General features: G+C 34.5%; 2 protein-coding genes and 1 long non-coding RNA gene across 7 annotated transcripts; 1 reads left to right on the top strand and 2 right to left on the bottom strand.

Annotated features, from left to right (window-relative positions):
• Positions 1 to 206: 206 nt before the first annotated feature.
• LOC105949646 (L-type lectin-domain containing receptor kinase IX.1) lies at positions 207 to 3,385 on the bottom strand. 2 transcript variants are annotated; one of them, XM_012972962.2, is made up of 2 exons: positions 3,057 to 3,385; positions 207 to 2,353 (listed from the first exon to the last, which is right to left on the bottom strand). In XM_012972962.2, exon 2 carries the CDS (start codon positions 2,329 to 2,331, stop codon positions 394 to 396), a length of 1,938 nt encoding a protein of 645 aa, XP_012828416.2. In that variant the 5' UTR covers positions 2,332 to 2,353; positions 3,057 to 3,385; the 3' UTR covers positions 207 to 393. The 2 variants fall into 2 exon arrangements, with proteins under 2 accessions (XP_012828416.2, XP_088680263.1); XM_088824137.1 differs by lacking the exon at positions 3,057 to 3,385 and having other exon boundaries at positions 207 to 2,532.
• Positions 3,386 to 5,770: 2,385 nt separating this feature from the next.
• Positions 5,771 to 10,845, top strand: LOC105949694 (MADS-box transcription factor 23). Of its 3 annotated transcripts, none has more exons than XM_088824154.1 (8): positions 5,771 to 5,859; positions 5,962 to 6,217; positions 6,545 to 6,623; positions 9,356 to 9,417; positions 9,736 to 9,835; positions 9,912 to 10,124; positions 10,199 to 10,350; positions 10,464 to 10,845. In XM_088824154.1, the coding sequence occupies exons 2-8, from the start codon at positions 6,036 to 6,038 to the stop codon at positions 10,477 to 10,479; spliced, it is 804 nt and encodes a 267-aa protein (XP_088680280.1). In that variant the 5' UTR covers positions 5,771 to 5,859; positions 5,962 to 6,035; the 3' UTR covers positions 10,480 to 10,845. The 3 variants fall into 3 exon arrangements, with proteins under 3 accessions (XP_088680280.1, XP_088680283.1, XP_088680272.1); XM_088824157.1 differs by having other exon boundaries at positions 5,774 to 6,217; positions 9,912 to 9,953; positions 10,041 to 10,124; XM_088824146.1 differs by having other exon boundaries at positions 5,774 to 6,217.
• Positions 9,619 to 12,676, bottom strand: LOC105949695 (uncharacterized). 2 transcript variants are annotated; one of them, XR_016033884.1, is made up of 3 exons: positions 12,320 to 12,676; positions 11,819 to 11,937; positions 9,619 to 10,734 (listed from the first exon to the last, which is right to left on the bottom strand). It is a non-coding gene; the product is annotated as an uncharacterized LOC105949695 (long non-coding RNA). The 2 variants fall into 2 exon arrangements; XR_016033885.1 differs by lacking the exons at positions 11,819 to 11,937; positions 12,320 to 12,676 and adding an exon at positions 11,523 to 11,811.
• Between the last annotated feature and the right edge of the window lie 335 nt (positions 12,677 to 13,011).

Raw genomic sequence — 13,011 nt, 5'->3', positions numbered from 1 at the left:
GGCAAAAAAGTCCGATCACCACTGGACCTTCCATCCCTCGCTCCCCGGAATCCGCTCATGATTTTGGATCTTCTGCTACAAGATGCAGTGCACTTTAGTATTCAAATGAATTCAATACTATTTTGTTTTCTTCACCTCATTTACTAATCTTACTCTATCTGTACTACTACCTGTAAAAGATATAGCCAGTTTCTAGAAAAAGAAAATTTGAACCCACAAAAGTAATCTTTAGAAACTTGATCATCAACACACATACGAGCAAATGTACATCAACAAAAAAACTGCTAAAAAATGGAGGCACAAATTGAACCAAGAACATCATCCTAATCAAGACAACCTTAATCTCTGGAGAAAGAAAAAAAAAACAAAAGATTCTTGCAATCTTTTTATCTCCTACGAGGTCAGAAGCGCAGATGTAGAACTTCCAGAAGATGCAGTCAAATTCGAAGAATCGCTATAGTGATTATAGCTAGTAGAATCACCCGCACCACCAGCAAAATACGTCGGCACAGGCATCATTGGAGGCAGAAGCGGCAGCTCAGCCTCGAAATCAAGAACATGTACAGCCTGTCTAATCGAGGGCCGTTGCACACTGTCCGGGTGAACGCACCACAGCGCCACAATCATCAACCGCTCCATCTCCTGTTCGTCAAATTCTGTCTCCAATTTCGGATCAGCCGCTTCGAGCAGCTCCCCCTTACCGTACAGCCTCCAAACCCACTCCACCAGCACCACTCGATCTTCCCCACATCGACGGCTGTGATCGATCGGCCTCCTCCCGCACGCAATCTCCAGCATAACAATCCCTAAACTGTAAACATCGGTTTCCTTACTAGCCCGGCCCGTGACCATGCACTCTGGGGCCATGTACCCCAAAGTACCCGCGAGAACAGTTGAGTGGGCCCCCTTTTCGTGGTCAACGAACCTTGCTAATCCAAAATCGCCAAGCTTAGCGTTGAAATTCGAGTCCAGCATAATATTGCTGGCTTTTATATCCCTGTGGACAACAGCCTGTTCCCATTCTTCGTGCAGGTACAGCAGAGCCGATGCTATTCCTTGCGCAATTTTGTACCTCACTTCCCATGGCAGTATCGTTTGTCCTTTGAAGAGATGGGAATCTAAGCTTCCGTTTGGCATTAGCTCGTAAACAAGCAGGAGCTCGCCTCTCTCGTGGCACCAGCCTATGAGTTGGACCAAGTTTCTGTGCCTCAACTGGCTGATGATCTTGACTTCTGATGCGTATTCTTTTAGGCCTTGTTTGGATCCACTCGACACCCTCTTTACTGCAATATAGGAATTTGTTTCGGCTAAGAAGCCTCTGTAAACCCCACCAAATCCACCTTCTCCGAGCTTCTCCTCCTCTGCGAATTTTTTTGTGGCGAGAACCAATTCGCTGTACGAAAACTTGTTCGGTCCACTCCCCTTTTGAAATTCGATATCCATACGCGGATCGTAGTAATCTACATCTCCCGATTCCTTCTTACACCTCTTCTTCTGCTTCGTCCTCCTCCTCCACAATAAATAGCCTGCAAAAGCCAATGCAAGAACTAGTATCGACAGGCCAACACTCAATCCAACAACTAGTGTTACTCCACTACTCTTTTTCTCCTTTTCACCACCTGTGATCACAACCCCAGGGTTTTCAAAAGTGACATTTTTAATTTGCAGAGTCGAAGAGAACACCCACGACTTGATGGTATGTTCCTCGAACCAATCCCCTGTTGCAGCCGAAAATCCAACAGTAACATATTCAGGCAGGTACTCTCTAAGATCAACCACATGGCTGATGTTGTCTCTTCGAGTAATGTTATTAGAAGTACCTGTAAAATCAACACTCAGCTCCATGGAAGTAGCGTTGTAGCTAATCCAGGCATCATTTTGAAACCCCTGACTAATATTATTCTGCCATCCCGCGGTTTTGACTGATATCATGGAGTTGATATCAATACCAACATGTGTTGTCCCAGGATCGAAAAAATTCGGGAACGTATCGAACTCTACAGCAACAAACGCCTCCGAAGATGAATTCACCGTTATATTGTTGTTTCCAATAGCAAGGCTGCCGCCTAAGGACCAAGATTGGATGGTGGAACCAACAGGGGCCAAGAAAAAGGTCAGCCCATCTCCAAAATCTGATCTGCCTCTCGAATCTATCACAAAGGAGAAATGAGTGGAGAAATCAGACAGGTTATTTGAAGCCCTGTCCCACAAGTGCAGATGTTCGATGTACGTCGCTCTGCCGCCTATATTCACCTGCGACGAGCTCCTCTCGTTCGTTGTCACTTGAATGCCTTGGTCTGAGACGTAACCACCTCCGGTGCTGTTTATCATGCGGCTGTCTGAAGAGCCGATCCTGGACAGGTTGAAGGTCAGAGAAATTGTTGAAGGAATGAAGAAAACGAAGAACGAGGAGAATACGAAAACGAGATGTGCAGACATGATTGTATGATTAGTTTGATCAAGGCAGATCGGAACTTTGTGCATATATGTATTGATCAAATGATGAACAAGTCTTTCCAAGTCTTGTTGAAGTAGTCGTTTTTTGTTTTTATTTACTCACAAACGGCTATAGAGTGTTTTCTGCGTTGACCATTGCAATTTTACTTTAATTCGAGTAATTTTCTTGAAAATGACTCTTTTACTGAGATTTTTACAAATAACTAAGCAGATTCATCATGCCCAAGTGGACTACTTGTCCATTTTCTAGAAGCCATATTCTTGAAGATGGTCATAACTTACTTGGTCGTTTCACCAAAGCAATTAATTATTATATGCATTATGGGGGACAAATAATCAAAATCAAAATCAACAAACATCCTCTTCATTTTTATCGGAATTTTTGTACTGGAGTGATTTTAATCTGTAGATCAAAGTGATTAATTTTCTTACTCATAAAATTTAGATTCTGAACACAGTCCACACTCCACAGAGTTCCGTTCGGCATATTTAAATAAATTAAAAAACGGGGGGGGGGGGGGGGGGGGGGGGATATAATAATATTGAAATCAAATAGGCCAAAGGAAACGCCGTTTATTATTTTCTCATGGATTAATTACCTTACTGATGGACGGCGGCTGGTGGCTGAGTGAGCACAAAAAAAATCCCATCACCGCCGCACCTTCCATTCCTCGCTCGCCGGAATCCGCGCATGGTTTTGGATCTTCTGCGACAAGGTGCAGTGCTCTTACATACAGTTCTGAAATCTGCTCCACAAATTTTACTTCCATAAAAATGTAATCTGTTATTTCTGTTCTTCATGATCATCAACAATCCTAGCCAAAAACCTAAATCCCAATTTCGGCGTTGAAGATTGCGAGTGGAATTTCTTTTTTTTTTTTTTTCTTTTTTTTTCTTTTTTTTTTCTTCTTCGCTCATAGGGCTGAGTGAATAGACGAAATTGACCTCATAATATTAAAAGAGAAAAAGGCCCATCAGCTCTGATAGACGGCCCACATACTTTTAAAGCCCAAAATTGCTTTCGATTTTATAAATATTTGTCCTAAGAATAAAACGACGTCGCATCTATCATTCCAACAACTCAAACACCGGTTATTTAATTAAAGAAACGACGGCGTTTAACGAAATCAAAACTTAAGTAAAGCGGTTGATTTCATGTAGGGTGGAAACCGGAATGGAATTTTTGAAGTAAGCCAATTGCGATCCGAAAATATTCGAATTTTGAATCGCATTTTTCATTCCGATATCCCAAAGTTCCGATTTATGATTTTTCCGAATTTATTTGGAACTGAATTGGAATAGTATATAAAATTACCGGAATTTCCGATCCGATTTTAGTTCCGAATATTTCTATGGTTTTTCAAAATATATAATATTTATGATTTATTTTGTAATTTTATAATATAACTTATGTTATATTTTAGACGAAAAAATAAAAAATACCGAATGGTCAAATAAATTAAAATCTTAGAAAAGATTAATTAGTATCAGAATTCTATGTTGCATTTTTTTTCTTATAAGAAAATCTATGTTTTCAACTTGTTGTTCCTACATGTGTTTTTATTTATTGCGTTTCGTCGAACTTTCTTTTGGATTTTTCTTGCATTTTCATGCAATTTTTAGAAAAGATAGAAAAATATTGCGAAAAAAATTCCATTATATCCGAATTTGAAACAATAGATTATAAACTAACATAATTTCCAAGATTTCCGAAATTCCGTCGATTCCGAGACATTCCAACATTGTAATGAATTTTTACTTTCCGATTTTTTTGGAGCGGAAATTGGAACTGATTTTTTACTTTAAAAAAAAATTGAAATTTCTAAAAAAGTCATTTCCGATCCGTTTCGTTCCACCACGAATTTCATGACATATATGTTCAAATAACATAAAATTATTTTGTATCATAAAATACAATAGCAACACCGACCAAATGATTAGGGTTAGACTTTACAACAAAGACAAATGACCTCACCAAATTACATACATAAAATATGTAGGAATTGGGAATTACAAACTTTAAAAATAAAATAAATAAATAAATTGAATGATGAGAATCAAACAGTGCATCAGTACTATTTTGAATAATTAAATAATAATAATAAAAAAAATAAAATTAAAAAAAAGAATCTTATTATAAATGGCAACAACTTAACCTTAACAACTAAGGATTATGGTACATGAATCAATCAGTAAAAGATTCTGTCCAGTATGCGATGTATTGTAGCTTATATAATACATTATCATTAACACAATAAACAATAATAAGATATATTAAAAGTCACAATTATCCCCTTAATTAACAATTAATAATTTGCCCAAGCTGTCCACACACATGTATGATTGTTCTACTACATCTATCTAGGTTAAATTACGGTTATCCTCAGGTAAGGTCAAATTACGATTACAACCTTCCATCAACTATGAATCTTCTTACACGTTCAGTCTTATTATGTCAAATTTAATGGAATTTTCTAAATTATTTGGAATGATCTCCAGTTTGTACTTATTTTACTTCATTTCGAACTCCACATTCTGAAACAAAATTATCGTAAGGTGCGTCTCTTGGCTCGTAAATATGAAATTCTGGTGCATTTGAAACTGTCTTTTTGCACAAAACGAGTCCACGGAATCTGAAAGATTTTGTTGAAGTTGACACCGCGAGTTCGGACATGTAAGAAGATTCATAGTTGATGTGTGATTGTAATTACCCAAACATGATGGAGTTTTTCGTAATTTGACCTTACCTCGGAGGGTTATACCGTAATTTACCCAATAATATAACCAGAATTGGTGGAAGAAAGTCTTAAAAAACTGGTCCACCTGTCAATCATCTATACGCAAGACAGCAAAATCATATTTCTATAAATAAATAAATAAATATTCGAACAGCTTTTTCATCAAAAAATAAAAATAAAAAAATCCCACCAATCACAAAAGTCTTGCCATCTTTTGAGTGTACGAGGTAGCCTATACCTTAACTTTCTCGACTATTTTAGTTCCCAGGTAATCTAATGTAATAATATATCGTACACTTGTCCTCATAATGTGGCGAGTAGCCATTTCAAATCGTACTCTCGAATCTCAAATGCGCCGCGCGTGTGTGTGTGTGTGTGTGTTTTTAATTACTAAATGAAGGTGGAATTTGGACCAAGTCCACCAAACCATTTTAGGTTTTTTACTAAAACCAATCACCTCCTTGTTTCCTAAGCAAGTTTTTGCCATTCTTGAATATATATATATATATATATATATATATATATATATATATATATATATATATATATATATATATATATATATATATTAAAAAAAAGTGCCGAAAAACCATTTTGTTCAGTTCAAAAGTTGTTGATTTACCATATGTCTCTCGTCGTAGTACCTCAATCGACACTCGAATTAGTAAGCCCTATTGTTCGAGTTACTCGGGTTGATACGAAAATAATTTATATATATTTCCGTTTCTTGCCCTTGACTTTTGTTGATTGATCGATCGATCGACAGATCTACTAGGTGAAAAGAAGCAGCTGGAAGAAAACCCGTGAAGTACTTTTTGGTAAGGGGGAGAGAGGAAACAAATGGGGAGGGGTAAGATAGTAATTCGTAGGATCGATAACTCGACAAATAGGCAGGTGACTTTCTCGAAGAGGAGGAGTGGATTGATGAAGAAGGCTAAGGAGTTATCAATCCTGTGTGATGCTGAAGTGGGATTGATTATCTTCTCCAGTACCGGGAAGCTCTACGATTTTGCAAGCACCAGGTTATTATTCGATAATTTTTCGTTAAATTGCTTGCTTCCATCTATTTTAATTTCTCTCTGGATTTGAACCATAGTTTAATTTTTTTTATTGAATTCTGATCACTTTTGTATCCTTTTTTTTATTGTATTATTAATTTAGTTATTAAAAGAACATCTGTAGGTTTCTTCAATAAAAAAGAAAAAGAAAAAAAAAAAATCTACATGGAATTTTAAACGTGCACCGATGAAATGTATACGAGATATAATGTCGAATTTTTCGACATATATGATCGAAGACAATAGAAATTTAATCCTTTTTTTTTATTTTTTTATAAATTGTTGGTTCAGCATGCAAACTGTGATTGAGCGATACAACAAAATGAAAGAGGAGCATTACCTTCTGATGAATCCTAACTCAGAGATTAAGGTACCACCTTTACCTAAAATTATATATCTATGTATATTACAAATTAAATATATATGTTATTTTCAATTCTATTTATGTCGTCGTGTCAATATATTATCGATTATTGAATTAGTGATATAACTATTACGATGACGTCGGCCCAAAAAAGTAATATTGTCTTAAAGATCAAATAATAATATTACATGTTATACATATTATCACCTCAAAGATTATATGATGTATTAACAATTTAATCTCGAAACTTTAGTGCATCAAAATTTTGCTCGTTCCTTCACCGCAACAGTTAAAAATGTCTACATTAGCTGACTGCTAAGGTTGCTAGCTCGTTCCTTCATCGCGACAGAAGTATATATTCTAGAGCTCCATAAATTAAAAGGGTTTGTTTAATTAGGGTTATTGCTTAAAGGGATGATAAGATATATTATCAAGCTTATATTTTGTATTATTTCATACAATGCAAAGTTCGTACTTAGTTCTTGCAAGACATGTGTGAGCTTGGGGTCATCAAGTTAGAGTACGCACGATAGATATAGATGTTGATTGATCGTATACTTCGTTTATATATAGTTCTATGTTTTTGTGTATCGCGACTCCATTTTTTCTTTTTTTTTTTCAAAAATTCAAATCATGTTATAAATTAGGAAGTAAGGGAGGGGCCGCGTTTTTCTCCAATTTTTCGATCGCGAATGTAAGAATAATTGAGTTGACTCCGCTATCTTGCCTTTTCAAAACTCACCATTTATCTTACAAGTTTCAATATATGTGCTCATCGGTGTGAACCAATTTTGTACACCGTGTATGTATATTGAAGATATGCGTTTACATATGTATGTGTGTGATTGTGTCGTCATTTATACACATGTACGGTTGAAACCATATATAAAATTTGAGTTCAATATTTTTAAATAGATATTAACATCATTTATGAGTATAATAAAATAAAAACTCGCAAACTATTCGAGCTTAAAATTTTGATATTATATCTAAAAACTCACAAGTTGGCTCGATTCATTTACATTTTCAGTTGTATTCTCAATTATATGTGACACATTCTCTGAATATACAAAACATTTGAAGAATATTCTTACATGAATACAAGAACAAAATGGAATATTTAGATACTACTTGAGGTTTATTTCTACTTTACAAGCACCTCCATCAAAAGATACGATTAGCACCATAGAAAGTAATATCTTCAATTTAAGAAGTTAGTTCATACCTCCAATAAATAATATAAATATGTTGCATATAGTACCCCGTCGGATTGCTAAAAAGCCCTCGTGCTATTTATATTACAAAAAAATCTATAATGCATTTTTTTATAACACACAGACCCCTAAACGATGAGGTTTTAGGGGGTAGTTTGCAAGAAATTTTGCATTAGGGGGAGGGGTTGCTAATGTTAATAAAATAATGCTAGGATTTTTTTAACAATTACAGTAAATACATTGGTGTTGAATGCACTAAATCCGAGATAATACACATAACTTGAATTCTTGGTCATTTCAAATGTCAACTAGCTAGGATTCTTGGCCGGGCAGTATGATTTACCTATAGCTATGATACACACTCAGGCATTTTATTCTATACTCCGGTCATGTTTGAAAATGTTCATGTTAGGTATTTTTTCGTGTCTAGATTAAGGTATTTTTTCGTGTCTACATTAAGGTATTTTTTCATGTCTAGATTTAAGGTATTTTTTTCGTGTCTAGATTAAAGTATTTTTTCATGCCTAGATTAAGGTTTTTCTCGGGTCAAAGAACAAATAGAAGGAGCTAAGGATCGAGGAGAGCAAATATAACAATGTAGGATTTTGAAAGCATCAATCTATAACCTGCACTATAGCTTGCTTTTTCGAACTTTAACTTTCTACCGTCTAAGTATTTATTAGTCCTACTTAACTTGCTGCCAAAATAGTCATAGATTTTTTACTTACAAAGGCAACTTCTATAAAAAGAGAGCACAGAAACGAAACTGATGTAATGAGTTTAGATTTGGATTTTAATTAAAATTAACCCTTGAAGGTTTCTATAATATAGTTCCTCTAAATGAAGGGTTCTATATACATAATCTCAGGGGTGGTGTAACTTACCTAATGTTTGGTCAAGGATAAAAATGGAATTTATAACAACTTAGAGGTCAGATGGAGTAATTCTTCGTTTGAAATGAAGGTTTGTATAATTTTTCAAACTTGATGATGAAGTACAAAGTCAACAAAGTGAGAAATATACCTATTTTCACAGGGTGCAATGCCTATAAAATTGGAGGTATTATAGTAGAAAAAGGTTCAAATGGTAGTTAAAATCGGGACTAAAGTATTAAAATTGTTGCATTTTGAGAAATTAAAGAAAAACCGAAAACCTAGCTAGTTGTGAAGGGGCGAAAGAAGTATTGAGGTGATTGAGGAAGATTATGTGAGTGATGGATCGGATTCCAAATATCAACGTCGAAGATTTATGCTAGTTTAATTACTGTAGTAGTTCCTTTTAATGGGGATATTTTGTCTATGACGTTTTATACATATAACATTTGGCATGATATTCTGTCTTTATAAGATACTTCAAATTCCTATGATTTTACGATTATCAAAGCACGAATCAACTTGATAGTGTTGAGCCATCGAATTGCTTTCACGAAAACATTTAACACCTACTCCAAAGAAAATTTGCATAGGCATCTATCTCGATAAATTTAGTTTTTTTGTTCATCGTGCATTTCTTATTTCTTGCTAGTTCTGGCAAAGGGAAGCGGAAAACTTAAGGCGGCAGCTACAGTACTTGCAAGGATACCACAAGTAAGTTCATTCGACATGTTTTATATATATATATATATATATATATATATATATATATATATATATATATATATATATATATATATATATATATATATATATATATATATATATATATATATATATATATATATATATATATATATATATATATATATATATATATATATATATATATATATATATGTATATAGCAGCAGATTGAATTCAATGACACGTAATACATATAATATGATGCATATAACCACATAATCGAGAGAGAGAGAGAGAGAAAAAACTAAGAAAGAACATACCACATTCCTTATTGCATCACCACAGGCAGCTTTTGGGAGAAGAGCTTGCTGGATTGAGCATCAAAGACCTCCATAATCTGGAAAATCAACTCGAAATGAGTTTGAAAGGTGTTCGTGTGAAAAAGGTCTTTTAAATGTTCTGTCAAACGTAATAACCAGTTTAAAAGGTGTGCGGGTGAATGTACTTTTGTTTTCTGACAGGAACAAGTTCTGAAAGAAGAAATCAAAGAGTTGAACTCGAAGGTTCACCCAACAAAGTTACATATTTTAATAGTTGGTATAATGTTCTTATTTTTAGCTGAGCGAATAACTTTATCGAACTTGTCGCAGGGTAACCTCTTTCAGCAAGAAAACATGGAACTACACAAGAAGATAAATCTTGCACGTGAAAAGAATGCGGAATTACAGAAAAAGGTATCTGCAGATTAGATCAGAACCAAAATAAATGTTTGATGTATGTATTAAGTATTAATACATCTCTGATGCAGCTTTTTAGCCCAGGGAGAGTAAGTGAAGTGAACAGGGTATCCCACATTACATATGGAATCAACAAAGAATATGAATTAGATCCAACCATTAATCTCGAGCTCAGCCAGCCACGAAATCAGAAAACTAATGCACCAAATGCGATGAATCTGGGGTAATTTTATTTTAATACAACCCTATTTCACACATATATGTATATTACTGTGAAGTATGTTACCTTTTCTCTACATATTAATTGCACCACCTTAAAATTGATTTTTGCAACAGGCTTCAACTACATTAGAATTGGTGGCAAAGTTCAGAAGTGATGGGATCAATGTGCACACCAGATTCAGTCGGATGAAACCATATGGAAAAGATTTAGAGTTTAATGTGAATGGATTAAAATGATGACGTGAGAAAACAGTGCATGTACAAGGTTTTATGTAGCTAAATGTTGTGAAGGTTTAATGATTGTGATACTGATACCTGCATTTATTTGATTGATAGAAGTACGACTGGTTGTCCAGACGCATGCCTACTACAGTTGATGATTTCACTGCAAGTAGTAAATAAACTTTATATTCTGAAAATTCTCGAGAAAAAAGTAGATCATGAAAAACAGAAGTTTGTGAGAATATAATCTCCATATGCAAATTATTGTGGTGGATATTGGGCAACGAACTTAAACTAATGATCTTGCTACAAACTTTAACTGCCGGGAATTCTATGATGTAGCATAGTGGACTATACACATGCCGATACTAGTAACAATGTAATCCTACACCATAGATATTCCACTGGCATATTTGCTAAGGCACGATGCAAAAGTGTAGAATATACCTTGAGCAAGAAAGAGATAAAGATGTTTATAAATTCATCCTTTTCCAAATCAAGCTCTACTTCAACAACACGTTCTCACTTTGTTGGTTGTAACGTAATATATTAACGGCAAGATGTCAAATTGTGACTCGACTTGAAGTAGAACTTAAGACATAACCATCATGCTTTGATGAGTTAAATCTCATTTTTTTGCAGGCATGTGACATTCAACTATTCATGATATTTGGTGTATATATTTCTGATTTCGTGGTTGGTTGAGCTTCGGAATTTATACACGGGGTATATCAGCACGATAACTGGCAAACTCTAACTACTCTATTCTTGTGAATATGCATAAATATCGTGCAATTCTACTTACTTATTGCTTGGCACTAATTTTGGAACAATATTAAGATCGGACACTACGAGTAAAAATACAAACCAAAAATATAAAATGTTTATGCAGGCTGTAAAAATACTAACAATCCATAATCCAAGGCTCAAAAGCAAGTAAATTCAGTTTACCAGAATCGAGTGCGGTTTCTCTTGACTGAATACAGATCGGTCCAGCTTATTGATACCTTCCCTACAACTCTATTGTAGTCCACTTACTTTTGGTAATGGAAAACAAATTAGTATACGAGATCTTAGGGAGTACATGAAAGGTGTAGATAAAATCAGGATGCAAGATTGAATGCAGGACGCAAACGAAAATAAAGAGAGGACTATGGAATAAACAAAAGAAGCTACGTAATCAAACTCGCAATTGATTAATAGATGCACAAAACATGATGGATTGACAAAAAATTCAGGATACGAACCTTCTAATTAATTACGATTCGAGTCGTGCCAAGAGGTTCCAAACAGAATCCAGATTCGTAGCTATTCGCCTGTTCCAAACATTTTAGCTTTGGCAACTTAAATTATCTTCATCACCATCCTAATCAGGTATACAAAAATAAAGCAGATCAGTAGAAATTCATCAAACAACTTCAATGATAAGTTTCTACTAGAAATTCAAATATATATATATATATATATATATATATATATATATATATATATATATATATATATATATATATATATATATATATATATATATATATATTGTGTTCCAATAAACAGTGACCTGAGTTTCACTATTCCATTGCTTCATATGTTCAACCAGTCACTCCAGAAACGTTAAACAAAAAATAAAAAATAAACCATATAAAAAAAAATCTAGGTTTACAAAATATGGATTGTGATAATAATTTTCGTAATGAACAAGATCAAGGAAGCTTGTTGAAATTGGAAAAAAAACATAAGAGAAAAATTACCGACGATGCGTAAGGCGGCGAGTTCCGACGCGTAATCGCACTTGCTCCGGCGAAAAGAAGAGGTCTGAAAAACAATGCAGCGCAATAGTTTACACATTCTTCTTATGGGTGTGATCAGTGTTCGTACGCCTCGCTGGCGAGAAATATGCAGAGAGAGAAGAAAATATCTGCAGCACGAATTTTGCGTACGAGGGTTTTTTTATTGGGGGAAATAGCAGGCGCTGATCGCCTGCATCCGGTGTTTCTGAGATACGGTGCAACCACTCAATGTGGGACATATATACTACTACTACTCCATATTCCGTCCACGCTGGCTCGCTGCCACGTAGATCTATACGTTAAAATCACAACCACGCTGAATGCAATATAACATTTAAAAAAACGGCTTAATCCCACTTTGCACCCTTGAAATATACTATTTTGACATTTTGGACCTAGAAATAAAGTGTAGCACTTTGTACACTTAAAAGTTAAAACACAATATATCATGGATAATGCACCCAAATGAATTTTTAAAGCTAATAGAAGCAATTTAATATTTTTAATGATATTCTTTTAGGATGTCAAATGACAAATCAATTTTTTTTATTGATCAACCATTTTGAAACTATAAAGTGTGAAAATAAAAATACATTTCATCAATATTTTAAAAAAAATTATCACAAAAAAAATATTTTACTAAATAAAACCAT

Source organism: Erythranthe guttata, chromosome 2, assembly GCF_056151865.1.
Source record: "Erythranthe guttata isolate IM_541 chromosome 2, IM_541, whole genome shotgun sequence".
In the NCBI taxonomy this organism is placed as follows: domain Eukaryota; kingdom Viridiplantae; phylum Streptophyta; class Magnoliopsida; order Lamiales; family Phrymaceae; genus Erythranthe; species Erythranthe guttata.
The sequence above is the reverse complement of the archived record's forward strand: the minus strand, read 5'-3'. Positions and strand labels throughout refer to the sequence as shown.